At 21.6% G+C, this 14257-nt stretch overlaps 6 protein-coding genes across 6 annotated transcripts; all 6 read left to right on the top strand. All coding sequences in view use genetic code 6, as the record gives it.

Annotated features, from left to right (window-relative positions):
* Positions 1-406: 406 nt before the first annotated feature.
* TTHERM_001080372 (transmembrane protein, putative) lies at positions 407-1036 on the top strand (the record flags this gene model as incomplete). Its single annotated transcript, XM_012799989.1, has 1 exon — positions 407-1036. The coding sequence occupies one exon, from the start codon at positions 407-409 to the stop codon at positions 1034-1036; it is 630 nt and encodes a 209-aa protein (XP_012655443.1).
* Positions 1037-2974: 1938 nt separating this feature from the next.
* Positions 2975-4027, top strand: TTHERM_01080370 (aldo/keto reductase family oxidoreductase; the record flags this gene model as incomplete). The annotated part of the gene is made up of 1 exon (XM_001030492.1): positions 2975-4027. The coding sequence occupies one exon, from the start codon at positions 2975-2977 to the stop codon at positions 4025-4027; it is 1053 nt and encodes a 350-aa protein (XP_001030492.1).
* A 1242-nt stretch (positions 4028-5269) lies between these two features.
* TTHERM_01080360 (aldo/keto reductase family oxidoreductase) lies at positions 5270-6322 on the top strand (the record flags this gene model as incomplete). The annotated part of the gene is made up of 1 exon (XM_001030491.1): positions 5270-6322. The coding sequence occupies one exon, from the start codon at positions 5270-5272 to the stop codon at positions 6320-6322; it is 1053 nt and encodes a 350-aa protein (XP_001030491.1).
* Positions 6323-7905: 1583 nt separating this feature from the next.
* Positions 7906-8958, top strand: TTHERM_01080350 (aldo/keto reductase family oxidoreductase; the record flags this gene model as incomplete). Its single annotated transcript, XM_001030490.1, has 1 exon — positions 7906-8958. The coding sequence occupies one exon, from the start codon at positions 7906-7908 to the stop codon at positions 8956-8958; it is 1053 nt and encodes a 350-aa protein (XP_001030490.1).
* A 1168-nt stretch (positions 8959-10126) lies between these two features.
* TTHERM_01080340 (hypothetical protein) lies at positions 10127-10712 on the top strand (the record flags this gene model as incomplete). Its single annotated transcript, XM_001030489.2, has 2 exons — positions 10127-10196; positions 10357-10712. The coding sequence occupies 2 exons, from the start codon at positions 10127-10129 to the stop codon at positions 10710-10712; spliced, it is 426 nt and encodes a 141-aa protein (XP_001030489.2).
* Positions 10713-12611: 1899 nt separating this feature from the next.
* TTHERM_01080330 (aldo/keto reductase family oxidoreductase) lies at positions 12612-13664 on the top strand (the record flags this gene model as incomplete). Its single annotated transcript, XM_001030488.2, has 1 exon — positions 12612-13664. One exon carries the CDS (start codon positions 12612-12614, stop codon positions 13662-13664), a length of 1053 nt encoding a protein of 350 aa, XP_001030488.2.
* Positions 13665-14257: the final 593 nt, after the last annotated feature.

The following is a 14257-nucleotide window of genomic DNA, read 5'->3' as shown; positions in this document are numbered from 1 at the left end:
AAAAAAATATTAGATTTTATCTAATAATTGAATCATCATAATAATAATATTAAAATTTTATTTGATTAAAATGCCTTTAAAAAATTTTACATTAAGTGGGGAAAATAGTTGTTTAATTGATTATCAACTTTAATCTTATTTATTTTCTTTAAATATGAAAAAATAGTAAATTTATTAAGAAAAAAACATTAAGATATATCAATCAATACATTTTCATATAAATTAATTTCTAACGGTTAAATAAATAATATTAAAAAAAAACAAATAAAGTGAAATAAATTAAAAAAAATATGGACTTGTCATTTAATATTAGATAGAACATAATAAAGAAAAAAATAAAATAGTTTTTAAACCTCAGAGATTTATCTGAATATGTAATTCTATAAGGAGTAAATTCCACCAAGATATGTAAAGAGCTGAAAAACTTTCATACAAATAGATTCATATTCGCATAGATATTTCTCTCATAATCCACAGTTTTTACTTAATCTATTTAACTTCTAAGATTTTAAAAGATTCAACTTCTTAATGTTCTAACTATAAAATTCACTCCATATAATAGGATAAATCAAAAACATTAACCTGCAATAAACGAGACTTTAAATTTTTTTTCATCAAATTTATTTTTTAGGAATATATAATAATATTTAAAATAGGATTCATTTATAATTTTTAATTTATTAAGATGATTGATATATAGTTTACTAAAGATGAAATGTGGTTGTCGTTCAAAAAATAACAAATATAAATAACAAAAATAAAATAAATAATAAGGATAAAAAAATATAAATTTAAAATAAATTTACAATAAAATCTTGAATAAAAAAACTTTAAATATAACAAAAATATAAAATAAAATTAATAAAAAATAAAAAATGAGATAAATATCTTAGAAAATATTAAACAAAAAAACAAATTGCTTTCCTTGCGTATTAAAATTTTTAAACTATCTTTTATAATTTGTAAATAAACATAACTTTTGTCTAACTTTCACTTAGAAATTAGTCGTAAAAGATTTATATATATGAATATTTGAAATATCTAGCATGTTTCATTTTCTCAAAATAAGCATAAAAAAATATTATTTTTGATGAAATATGCAAACATGGACACAATTTTAGTTAAATTAGGTAAAATAAAATTAATTCTTTTTATCAACTGCTCTATTCAAAAAATAAACATTAAATTCTAATTTTATAATAATTAAGATTTTATAAATATCTTTATATAATTTATTCTTTACTTTTAATATTTTATTAACTATATTTTAACAAATTAATTTTTCCTGTAAATCTTAAAATAATTGTCTCTATGGAAATTTATTGATTCTAAAAAGTTTTATGATGGATAATCATTCAGATTAAAACAATAAATTAAAAATTTTTCTTAAAAATAATTGTTAATAATTCTAAATATTTTTAGGGCGAAAAGTTTTTTCTTCAATAGATTGATATAATTTTTGATTAAAATGGAAATAAGAAAGCTATTTTAAAAGAATTATTTGATTGAACTTTGCGAAAATATTATTTTTTACCTAATAATTTTCTTTAGAATAAATAAGTAAAAGCATTAATTAATAATTATCTAATAAAAACCCTTCTTGTATTCTAATAATATAAAATTATTCGGAGCAATACCAAACGAAATAATTAACTTTATTGTTGAATAAAAATTTATTTTTGTTTGAAAATCACATTTTTTTCAGCAACTATTTTTCCAAAAAACTTACTAATTTTTACATGAAAAAGAATTATTATTGTCACCAAATGTTTTAAATAAAAAAACCTTATAAAAACAGGTGGAAACATTTTCTATCAATTCAATTAGCTTTAACAAATAATTATTTTGAGACTTAATATTAAATATAACAAAAAAACATATTAATGAATAAAATTAAAAATTTTTTCACATAAGTTTAAGTAAGGCAAAAAGTATTTAATAATGAAAGGAAATAAATATTGTCACTCATTTTAAATTATTTGGTAATTATAGAATGAAATAAAATCAGATTATTTTGAAAATTTAATATTAGATTAGCAATGCCTCTTTTTATTAAAATTTTTAAGATAAATAAGAAATCAATCCTTAATTGTTTATTTTGATAAAAATATTAAATATCACCTGAGTTATTGTATCTATTATTTAACTTTCTTAAAATTAATAAAAATTACTTAAAATAGAATATGATTTGATAGATGCGTAGTAAAATAAAGATATGCCTAATAGGTCATCTAAATTTTATCCACCATTAACTTATTTAGAAAATATTTTACAATACTTCTATATAAATTATGCAAAATATATTTAAATTATTTATTTATATGGTAGATTAATTATCAATTATAAATTAAATACTTTGTAATTCCTCATATACTAAGATCCACCCCTATATTTGATACATATGTGATAGTTCTGTAAATTTTATTACATTAATTTCTTTTAATTTTTTGACTTTTTTTTTTGTTATAGCTTATAATATATATTTAATTCTGATAATAAATTATTCTGGAAAGTTTGATTACATTTTAAATAATTGAAAAATAGAATGCATAAAGGTTTTTAAAATTATTTTTCTAATGTTTTTATTATTTATTTTACTTATTTAATATTTTTTCTTAAAAAAAAAAATTATAAATGCCAATATTTATTTTATTTTTAGGTTTAATAAATTTCTATTTTTTAAGTTAAAGTAATTTTTAACTAGTTTTATAAGAATTTAATATCTCTGTAAATCTGTTTAATTAATAGCTTATTCTAGAAAGTATAATTACTCATAAACGATATTTACTAAATTCAATGATGCCATTTATTTTAACTATATTTGGATTCTTAATAAAATTTAGAAATTAAAATAATTTGAAATATTTGTCTTTTTTAGTTTAAAAGCTCTATGATAACTTAGTAATTTTATAATTTAAACAATAAATAAATAAATACATAAATAAATATACAAAAAAAAAATTTTATTAGACAAATGGAATATAGGTTATTGGGCAACACAGGCTTAAAAGTTTCTGCTATTGGCCTAGGTAATTGGTTAAATTGTGATAATCCTGATTGGCAAGAAAGAACTAATGAGATTGTGAAAAAAGCTTGGGACTTGGGTATCAACTTCTTTGACACTGCTGAAGTCTATGGATTTGGTGAAGGAGAAAAGCAGTTTGGTATTGCACTCAAAGCTTTGAATATCCCAAGAGAGGAACTTGTAATTTCTACAAAAATATTCTGGGGAACTATGTGGGATGATAGAGTTAGAGTTAATTAACTTGGTTTAAATAGAAAGCATATTAAGGAAGGAGTTAAGAACTCCCTTAAAAGACTTTAATTAGACTATGTTGATATTGTTTTTTGCCATAGATTCGATCATGAAACTCCTCTAGAAGAAGTCGCTCGCGCATTCACTGAATTAATTTAAGAAGGCTACATCCATTATTGGGGTACTTCTGAATGGAGTGCTGCAAATATCTATGAACTCAGAGAGGTATGTGCTGAATAGAATTTGATTAAACCTTCTGCTGAATAACCTCAATACAATATGTTTGTTAGGGATAGATTCGAAGCTGAATATGCTCGTCTTTTTGATAAAGTAAGAATGGGTTCTACTATATTCAGTCCTCTTCTTTGTGGTATTCTTACTGGTAAGTATAACTAAGGTGGTATTCCTGAAGGCTCAAGATGGTAAACATTCTCTGAAAACTAATTCCTCAAACAAATATGGAACAACTTCTTTACTCCTGAAAAGAAAGATAAACTCATTCAAATACTATAAAGTTTGGAAAAACTTGCTTAAGAATTAGGCATGAGTTAATCTTAGCTTGCTATGAGCTGGGTTATTGCTAATAAAGATGTTTCTTCTGCTATTACAGCAAGCTCAAAAAAAGAGCAATTAGAAGAAATTGTTAAGAGTGTAGAGTTATACAAAAAGATTACTCCTGAAATTAGCAAAAGAATTGATGAATTAATAGGAAACTCTCCTGACTAAGGTCTTGACTTTAAGTATTATGCTCCATTACCTAAAAGAAGATGAAAATATTTTATATATTAATTGATATTATTAAAATAAATCTAAACTTTTGGTATTTATGATAAAACTTTTTTTTATATATGGTATTTTCCATTTCATAAATTTCATCTACATTTTATCATTACATTTTTATTTATCTTAATTAAAATATATGTTAATAAAAATTAATTATTTAGAGAGATGCATTCATTACTCTTCTTTATTAAAAATTTAAATAATACAAAATGATTAATAATAAAAACACTGTTATCAAGTAATTTTATTTAAAAAATAAAAAAAAATTATTTCCTTAAATATCTCAAACTTCATAATAAGTTTTATAAAGTTTAAGGGATAACTAAATAATAAAGATTTTTTCTCTTTATATTTAGATTACTATTTATTTTTACTTATTGTTAAAGAAATACCTCGAAATTAAACAAGGTATGATTTAAATATTCAAAATACTTTTAAGTAAAATTCTTTCATTAAATCCATTAAAATACTGTTGAATCTCCAATAAAAAATACTTGTTTTTGGTAATCTGAAGTTTTAATTTATATAAAAAGTAAAATGAAATCTGATTATTTTAGTATTATGATTTAGAATGAATCAATTTTTTAAATTTACAAATAATAATTGTAAAAAAAATTTAAGTTATAAAACTAATTAAAATTGTAAATTTCACTATATTAATATTTTGTATTTTTAATTACATAAACTTTTTATTTAAACTAAATTTCTATCCACAATAAGTTATCATTCTATTGATAAATTATTTTTAAATGCAATTATTCAGAAAAAAAATCTTCATATTTCATAATAATTTAAAATGCTTTTTTATTAAAATTAAGTATAATTTTTTGGGGTAAAGATTTCTTTTATTATTTTATTAGATTTAAAATTTCATTTTTTCCAGAAAACCATCTTACTCATAGTAGAATGTTCTTATATTTGATAGTAAAAAGCGTCTATTAATTTTAAATATTTATATTCATTTACTATTACTAATATAATTTTTTATCAATTAAATTATGTTCTTAATTTATTCTAGAAAGGATACTTACTTTTTTATTAATTATATAAAGTTCGATTTTATTAAATTATTTAATTTATTATATAATTATACTTTCTTAACACTCCAATTTAAAAATGGAGTATTTTAGTGAAATTTAAATTTATTTAAAAGCAGCTTCAATAGTATTAATAAAATAAATATAAAATTAAATAAAATAAAAAACACATCAAAAAATAAAAATCTAAAAAATGGAATATAGATTACTTGGTAATACTGGATTAAAAGTATCAACTATAGGTCTTGGAAATTGGTTAAACAGTGATAATCCTGATTGGTAACAAAGAACTATTGAGATTGTAAAAAAAGCATGGGATCTAGGTATTAATTTCTTTGATACTGCAGAAGTGTATGGCTATGGTGAAGGAGAAAAGCAGTTTGGTGTTGCTCTCAAAGCTTTGAATGTTCCAAGAGAAGAATTAGTTATTTCCACAAAATTATTTTGGGGAACCTAAAAAGGAGATAAACTTAGAGTTAACTAACTTGGTCTGAACAGAAAGCATATTAAGGAAGGAATTAAGAATTCACTTCAAAGACTCTAGCTAGATTACATAGATATTGTTTTTTGCCATAGATTTGATCATGAAACTCCCCTAGAAGAAATAGCTCGTGCCTTCACAGAGTTAATATAAGAAGGTTATGTTCACTATTGGGGTACTTCTGAATGGAGTGCTGCAAATATCTACGAAATGAGAGAAGTATGTGGTGAAAAAAATTTGATTAAACCCTGTGCTGAATAACCTGAGTACAATATGCTTATAAGAGATAAATTTGAAGCTGATTATGCTCGTTTATTTGATAAAACTAGAATGGGATCTACAGTTTTCAGTCCTCTTCACTGTGGCCTCCTTACTGGAAAATATAACTAAGGAGGTGTTCCTTCAGGTTCTAGATGGGAAATCTTTTCTGAGGATTAATACCTATAAAAGCTTTGGAAAAGTTACTTTGATCCTAATAATAGAGAAAGATTGACCAAAATTCTTTAAAGTTTAGAAAATCTAGCAAAAGAATTAGGTATGAGCTAATCATAGCTAGCTATGAGCTGGGTTATTGCAAATAAAGATGTGTCTTCTGCAATTACATCAAGCTCAAAATAAGAACAACTAGAAGAAATTGTTAAAAGTGTTGAACATTACAAAAAGATTACTCCAGAAATAAATAAAAGAATAGATGAGATATTAGGCAATGCCCCTAATCAAGGTTTTGACTTTAAATACTATACTCCATTACCTCAAAGAAGATGAAAATCTCATCAATCAACTCATTAAAAAATATTTTTTTATTTTAATATATTCAAATAGATGTTTTATTTTTCTTGATTTGTATCTAAGTGTTTTTTAATTTTATATTTAATTTTATTACTCCACTAATTTTTTTATTTTATTATAAACTTTAAAATAAATTTTTAAGAGGATTAACGAGATTATTGGAAAACTCCTGATTAAGGAGTCAACTTTAAAACCTTCCTTCCATTACCTCCTAGAAGATGAAATCATTTCATAGTTATTATCAACTAATTTTATTTTTTATGTTTTTTTTATTCATACTTTTAATATAAAAATAAATATTTTTTATAATCATGATTTTTAAAAAAGAGCATTCTAAAACATTAAAATTATCACATTCGATAATAAAATGTTTATTTCTAAAATAAATAGATATTGCTTTTATAAATCAGCATCATATTAATCAAAAGTATTTACAAAATAAATATATTTAATTTTTGATAAAATCTACCTAATCCTTTTATTAATTTGATTATTTCATTTATATATATATATATTTAATTATCAAAAAGAAAATATTACTTAATTAACTATCGAAATAAAAATAATTTCAAATTAATTTGAGAAAATTACTTATGTAAATATTTTGAAAGTTTATGCAAATTAAAAACTTTATAGCTTTTTAAATATTTTTCAGAAAAAAGAAAGCATTAAATTCGCTTTATAAATCAAATGAAAATGTTTTTAAATAAAATAAAAGAAATTTTATTAAATTAATCAAATTTTAGTTTTTAATATCATTTAAAAATCATTGAAGCATGTTATTTTGGTACATTCTATTTTAAGAGGATCACCGAAATAATTTATATAAATTTTATCAAAATAAATAATGTTTAATTAGAAATTTGAATACAATTTACAGTATTTTTATTATAAATAAAGAAAATATTATTAAAATTAATTTAATATATGTTCCATTCAATTATTATCTTATCCATATAATATATAATTAGATAAACTACAATCAAGACTATTAAAATTAAGAATTAATAAAATATTTAGTTTTATTTACTTTAATTTGTTAATTTTAAAAATTTTTAATCTAATTATTAATAATTTATTTTTTAAAATTATTTAATAGATATAATTTGGTATCTTTCTGATATTTTTTTTTACTTATTAAATAATAATAATAATTTTTGAATAAGGTTTAAAAAAAATTAATCTTAACAAGTGCAAACCTAACAAGCAAAATTACATGTATAATTTTAAAAAATTAAGAATAATTATAATATAAATAGTGATTTATTAAAAACTAAATAATAAAATCAATGTTCTATTTTATTTACTTATTCAAATTACTACTTAATAAATTTTAATTTTAATTCTGGTTAAATATGCTTTATTTTTATTACTCTGGTCTATTATATTTTTTTTTCTCAATTAATTAATTAAAAAAAAGGAAAGATTCCAGAATATAATTTACACCTTCAACTCTATTATAAATTGATGAAAGTTAATTAAATGTTTTGTATAAATTAATTAAATTAAATACTTATAATAAAGATACTTTAAAACATATTCATAAATAACTAGAAAAAATGGAATACAGATTGTTAGGAAACACTGGTTTAAAGGTTTCAGTTATCAGCTTCGGTAACTGGCTTAATAGCAATAATCCTGATTGGCAAGAAAGAACAAATTTACATGTTAAGAAAGCTTGGGATTTGGGTATTAATTTCTTTGATACCGCTGAAGTCTATGGTTTTGGAGAAGGTGAAAAGCAATTTGGTGTAGCCTTAAAGGCTCTTAATGTTCCAAGAGAGGAGTTAGTTATATCAACAAAGATCTTCTGGGGTACTATGTGGGGCGATAAAAAGAGAGTCAATTAACTTGGTTTGAATAGAAAACACATTAAGGAAGGTGTTAAGAACTCTCTTAAGAGACTTTAATTAGACTATGTTGATATAGTATTCTGCCATAGATATGATCATGAAACTCCTCTCGAAGAAATAGCTCGTGCTTTTACTGAATTAATATAAGAAGGTTATATTCATTATTGGGGTACTTCTGAATGGACTTCATCTTAAATCTACGAACTTAGAGAAGTTTGTGCAGAAAAGTGCTTAATTAAACCATCAGCTGAGTAACCTTAATACAACATGTTTGTTAGACAAAAATTCGAGGTTGACTATGCTCGTCTCTTTGATAAGGCAAGAATGGGCTCTACAGTTTGGAGTCCTCTTGCTGGTGGTATCCTTACTGGTAAATATAATATAGGAGGTATTCCTTCTGGAGCTAGATGGGAGGCTTTCAATGAAGATTTTTACCTTTAGGGCGTTTGGGAAAGTTATTTTGCTGCTGATAAGAAGGAAAAGCTTATTAAACTTCTCACAAGCCTTGAATCTTTAGCTAAAGAGCTTGGAATGACTTAAGCTTAGCTTGCTATGTGCTGGGTTATTGCAAATAAAGATGTTTCAACTGCTATTACTGGATGTTCTAGACCCGAATAATTAGAAGAAACTGTAAAATGTGTTGAGTTATACAAGAAAATTACCCCAGAAGTAATCAAAAAAGTTGATGAAATCTTAGATAACATTCCTGATTAAGGTGTTGATTTCAAGACTTTCCTCCCCTTCCCTCCTAGAAGATGAAATAGCTTAAAAATTAACAAAAAATTACTTATATTATAAATTTTTTTGTTTTTTTATGTTTATTTAGCTTGATCAATGTAATGAGTTAAAAATATTTTATATATTAATCTAAAATTTTGGAAAATAATATAATTGATCAAATAACTAATAAATAGTGGAATTAATTAATTAATATCTTTAGTCTAATTGAATAAAATAATAAACTTTGTTTTAAAATAATAGAAAAAAGCATCAAAATATTAAAATATTGAGATTAAAAAAACTTCTTTTATTAAATTTTTTAGATAAACATTTTAATCATATTTAGTTGAGTAACATTGAATAAATATTTAGTACAATTCCTAATATTATAAATTGACTATTACTTTCTGTGATCATAAATCAATATCAATTAAAATTTGCTACAAATTAACTAATCTAAAATTGATTGTTAATATAATATTTACAAATATTTGATAATGAATAAGGATCATTAGGTTTATTATAAGGATATAATCATCTAAGTTATTAAAAAAGTAAGTAAATCATAAGTGTAGCTGAAAAAGAGAGTAAAAGTAGAAATTTATCAAAACTCTTAAATTTCATCATTTTTTAAATTATTATAAAATCGCATCTATAATAAATAATACTATTAACAGTTTCAACTAATATTTTAACCTGAATTTTATTGTACTAAGATTAAATCATTGAAATAAAAGAATATGAATTATTTTTAAGATGAATAGAATAAAACCACTAAATTTTGAAATATGTCTACCGTATAAATAAAATATGTCAAATATTAAATTAAAATAATCAATTTTTTTTAAGAAATTATTTTTTAAGATAAGATAAGATAAACTCGCACATATAAATGCACTCAGAAATACATCTTAAAAAGGTATATATTAATTTTATTATAAAATTATTTAATAATTAATGTAATTATAATTTCTTTATTGACTTTCAACTTTAAAAAATAGCTTTTTTAGTTCACAAAACATTGGTAATTAAGGAGCATAAAATATCGGTTTGGGTTTGAGTAACTGCACTCTACTTACAAATTTAGCATTTATGATACAGTAAATTTATTTCAATTATAACTTTAAAAAATATTTCCAAACTTTTTTATTCAATTTGAATTAAATGAACTTAAAATTTATAAAATGCCTTAAACATTTAATTAAACATGATTTGCATTTATAAAAGAGAAAATTAAATTGGGAATGATGGAGCTTCTGCTATTGGTAGAGCACTTGGTAACTGCAAATTCCTTACTAATCTTTTCTATTATATTTGATAAAATTATTTTATATTTTTTTTTTTATTGATAACTAAAATAAGTTTGAATTATTTTATATTTTGATTTTTTATCAAAAAATATAACTATTTATAAATTTATTTATTTTGTTTGAAAAGCGGCAATAACATCGGTGATAGAATAGAATAGAAATACTCGCACATATAAATGCACTCAGAATAAATCTTAAAAAAATATTAATTTATGTTAGTTATATATAATTTTATTTAAGAATTTTAACATCGGTGATTAAGGAGCATAAAATATCGGTTTGGGTTTGAGTAACTGCACTCTACTTACAAATTTAGAATTTTTGATAGTGTAAATTTATTTCATTTATAACTTTAAAACAAAATATTTCTAAGCTTTTTTACTCAAATTTGAATTAAATAAACAAAATTTATAAAATGTCTTAAATGCTTAATTAAACATGATTTGTATTAAAAAAAGAAAAAATTAAATTGGGGATGATTGAGCTTATTCAATTTGTATTAAATAAACATAAAATTTATAAAATGTCTTAAATGTTTATTTAAACATGATTTGAATTTTAAAAGCTAAAATTAAATTGGGGATGATGGAGCTTATGCTATTAGTAGAGCACTTGGTAACTGCGAATTCCTTACTAATCTCAACTTTAAAATTTGGTAGTTATCAATAAAAAAATAAAAATAAAAATAATTTTACCCAATTTAAAATTTGAGATTAGTAAGGAATTTGCAATTACTAAGTGCTCTAACAATAGTAGAAGCTCCATCATCCCCAATTTAATTATCTCTTTTATAAATATAAATCATGTTTAATTAAACATTTAAGATATTTTTAAAAAAAGTTTGAATTATAATTTATATTTTTATTTAAGTTTTAAAACAAATTTAAATAGTTAATAAATTGATTTATTTTGTTTGCAAATGGGTAATAACATTGATGATTAAGGGGCATAAAATATTGGATTAGGTTTGAGTAACTGCACTCAACTTACAAATTTACAATTTGACATAGAGTAAATTTCATTTATTATTTAAGAAAAAAAATGGTGTTAAAGTTTGTTTTTATGATATTATTTAAAATATTTTTATTTTTTTAGTAATAATGAGAAGTTTCTAAAATCCAGAAAAATTATGAATTGTAAAAATATAAAATTATTTAATCTATTTATAGGGAAATTACTTTTATTTGTTTAAAATTAGATAAATTTAAATAAAATTTTTAATTTATCTAAAAAATAAATTTATATTTATGAAAAGAAAATGCCTGAAATAAGAAAAACAGAAATCAAAAGATTAACTTAAAAAATTTAATTTAATTAAAAATATATTGAATTTACTAAAATCAATAATTAAATGTTTATTTATTAACAGTATATAAAAAAGATTGAATATAAAAATTATATAATGAGCATATTTTATTATATAATTCCTTTTTAAGAAAGAGTAATTGATTTAATATAATAATTTAAAAATCATTAAAACAAATAATTAAAATGTTTATTATATTAAGCTTTATTTAATATTTATGTTGGAAACTATATAAAATCAAACTAATTTCTTTGTCGATTATTAAAATTTAGAGTTTTTTATCAAATATATGATATTTATATTTACTAAAATCAACTATGAGCTTAAAAAAAATTCATAAAAAATAAATATAATTTTGTTTGGGTCTGAAACTTATTTAGATACCTTTTTATATTATACTAAATATTTATTTCCTACTATATAAATAATGATTTGAGAGTAGCAATAAATTATTTTTAAAAATTCTTTTAATGGAGATAATTTGATAGCTTTCTAATATTTTATTTAATTCTTGAATAAAAATAAAAACAAAATTAGGTAATTGCCTTATTAAAGAAAAATTTTAATTATTACATAATTTCTTTACTTTTTATGTAACATAAATTAATTCGAAAATTTATATTTAACAAGTGTAAACTTATCCAATCATAAAATTTATAAAAAGTAAAAATATTTTTTTTTTAAATTAAAATGATTTAATTTCTGAATTTTACATAATTTTCTTATAAAGATAAAATTATAATAAAAAAATTAGGAATAATTATAATATAAATAGTGAATTTTTAAAAATTAAATAATAAAATCAAAGCCTATAATGTTTGTTTATTGAAATTGCTACTTGACAAATTTTAGTTTTAATTCTGATTAAATATGATTTATTTTTATTAGTCTGAACATTTTTATTATTTTTTCATAGACAATTAATTAAAGAAAAAGGAAAGATTCCAGAATATAATTTACACTTCCAATTCTATTAAAATATGATGAAATTTAAAGAAGTATTTTGTATAAATTAATTAAATTAAAAACTTAAAAAAAAAATAATTTTGAAATATTATCATAAATAACTAGAAAAAATGGAATACAGATTGTTAGGAAACACTGGTTTAAAGGTTTCAGTTATCAGCTTCGGTAACTGGCTTAATAGCAATAATCCTGATTGGCAAGAAAGAACAAATTTACATGTTAAGAAAGCTTGGGATTTGGGGATTAATTTCTTTGATACTGCTGAGCTCTATGGTTTTGGAGAAGGTGAAAAGCAATTTGGTGTAGCATTATAGGCTCTTAATGTTCCCAGAGAAGATTTAGTTGTATCAACAAAGATCTTCTGGGGTACTATGTGGGGTGATAAAAAGAGAGTCAATTAACTTGGTTTGAATAGAAAGCACATTAAGGAAGGTGTTAAGAACTCTCTTAAGAGACTTTAATTGGACTATGTTGATATAGTATTCTGCCATAGATATGATCATGAAACTCCTCTCGAAGAAGTAGCTCGCGCTTTTACTGAATTAATATAAGAAGGTTATATTCATTATTGGGGTACTTCTGAATGGACTTCATCTTAAATCTATGAGCTTAGAGAAGTTTGTGCTGAAAAGAATTTAATTAAACCCTCAGCTGAATAACCTTAATACAACATGTTTGTTAGACAAAAATTTGAGGCTGATTATGCTCGTCTCTTTGATAAGACAAGAATGGGTTCCACTGTTTGGAGTCCTCTTGCTGGTGGTATCCTTACTGGTAAATATAATATAGGAGGTATTCCTTCTGGAGCTAGATGGGAGACTTTCAATGAAGATTCTTACCTTAAGGGTGTTTGGGAAAGTTATTTTGCTGCTGATAAGAAGGAAAAGCTTATTAAACTTCTCACAAGCCTTGAATCTTTAGCTAAAGAACTTGGAATGACTTAAGCCTAGCTTGCTATGTGCTGGGTTATCGCTAATAAGGATGTTTCAACTGCTATTACTGGATGTTCTAGACCCGAATAATTAGAAGAAACTGTAAAGTGTGTTGAGTTATACAAGAAAATTACCCCAGAGGTAATCAAGAAAGTTGATGAAATCTTAGATAACACTCCTGATTAAGGTGTTGATTTCAAGACTTTCCTCCCCTTCCCTCCTAGAAGATGAAATAGTTTAAAATTTAACAAAAAAAATTATTTATATTATAAATTTTTATGTTATTTTACATGTTTTGCTTGATTAATGTAAAAAGTGTAAAAGTTAACAATATTTTATCCACAAATCTAAAATGGTCTTAATATAATATAATTCATCAGAAATTAATAAATTTTGAAATTAAATATATTTAGTCTAATTTAATAAAATAATAATTGAACTTTTTTATTTAAACAAATTTTTATATTATCTATTTTGAATATTTCTGTTATATTATGAATGTGGATTTTATAAAATAGAATATATTTTTGAAAATTTTTAATATAATTAAATAAAAAAGACTTTAAATTTAAAACTTTTTCATCACTAAAAATCATAGATCAGCTTTAAGGTTAACCATTATAAAATTATATAAAAATGTTTTATGAATAAATTTTTATTATAAAAAAAATTTTAAATATTGTAAATTTATTTTATTTTTAAAGTCAGCCAATAAAAAGAGTTATTTAATTTCCCAAACTTTATTTTATTGATTAATTAACATTTAAGCTATTTTTGAGATTAAAATCAAATGAAATATTTATAAAAAAGGGGTTGGGGTTGGG

This window comes from Tetrahymena thermophila, assembly GCF_000189635.1.
Source record: "Tetrahymena thermophila SB210 genomic scaffold scf_8254401, whole genome shotgun sequence".
In the NCBI taxonomy this organism is placed as follows: Eukaryota; Ciliophora; class Oligohymenophorea; order Hymenostomatida; family Tetrahymenidae; genus Tetrahymena; species Tetrahymena thermophila.
The sequence above is the reverse complement of the archived record's forward strand: the minus strand, read 5'-3'. Positions and strand labels throughout refer to the sequence as shown.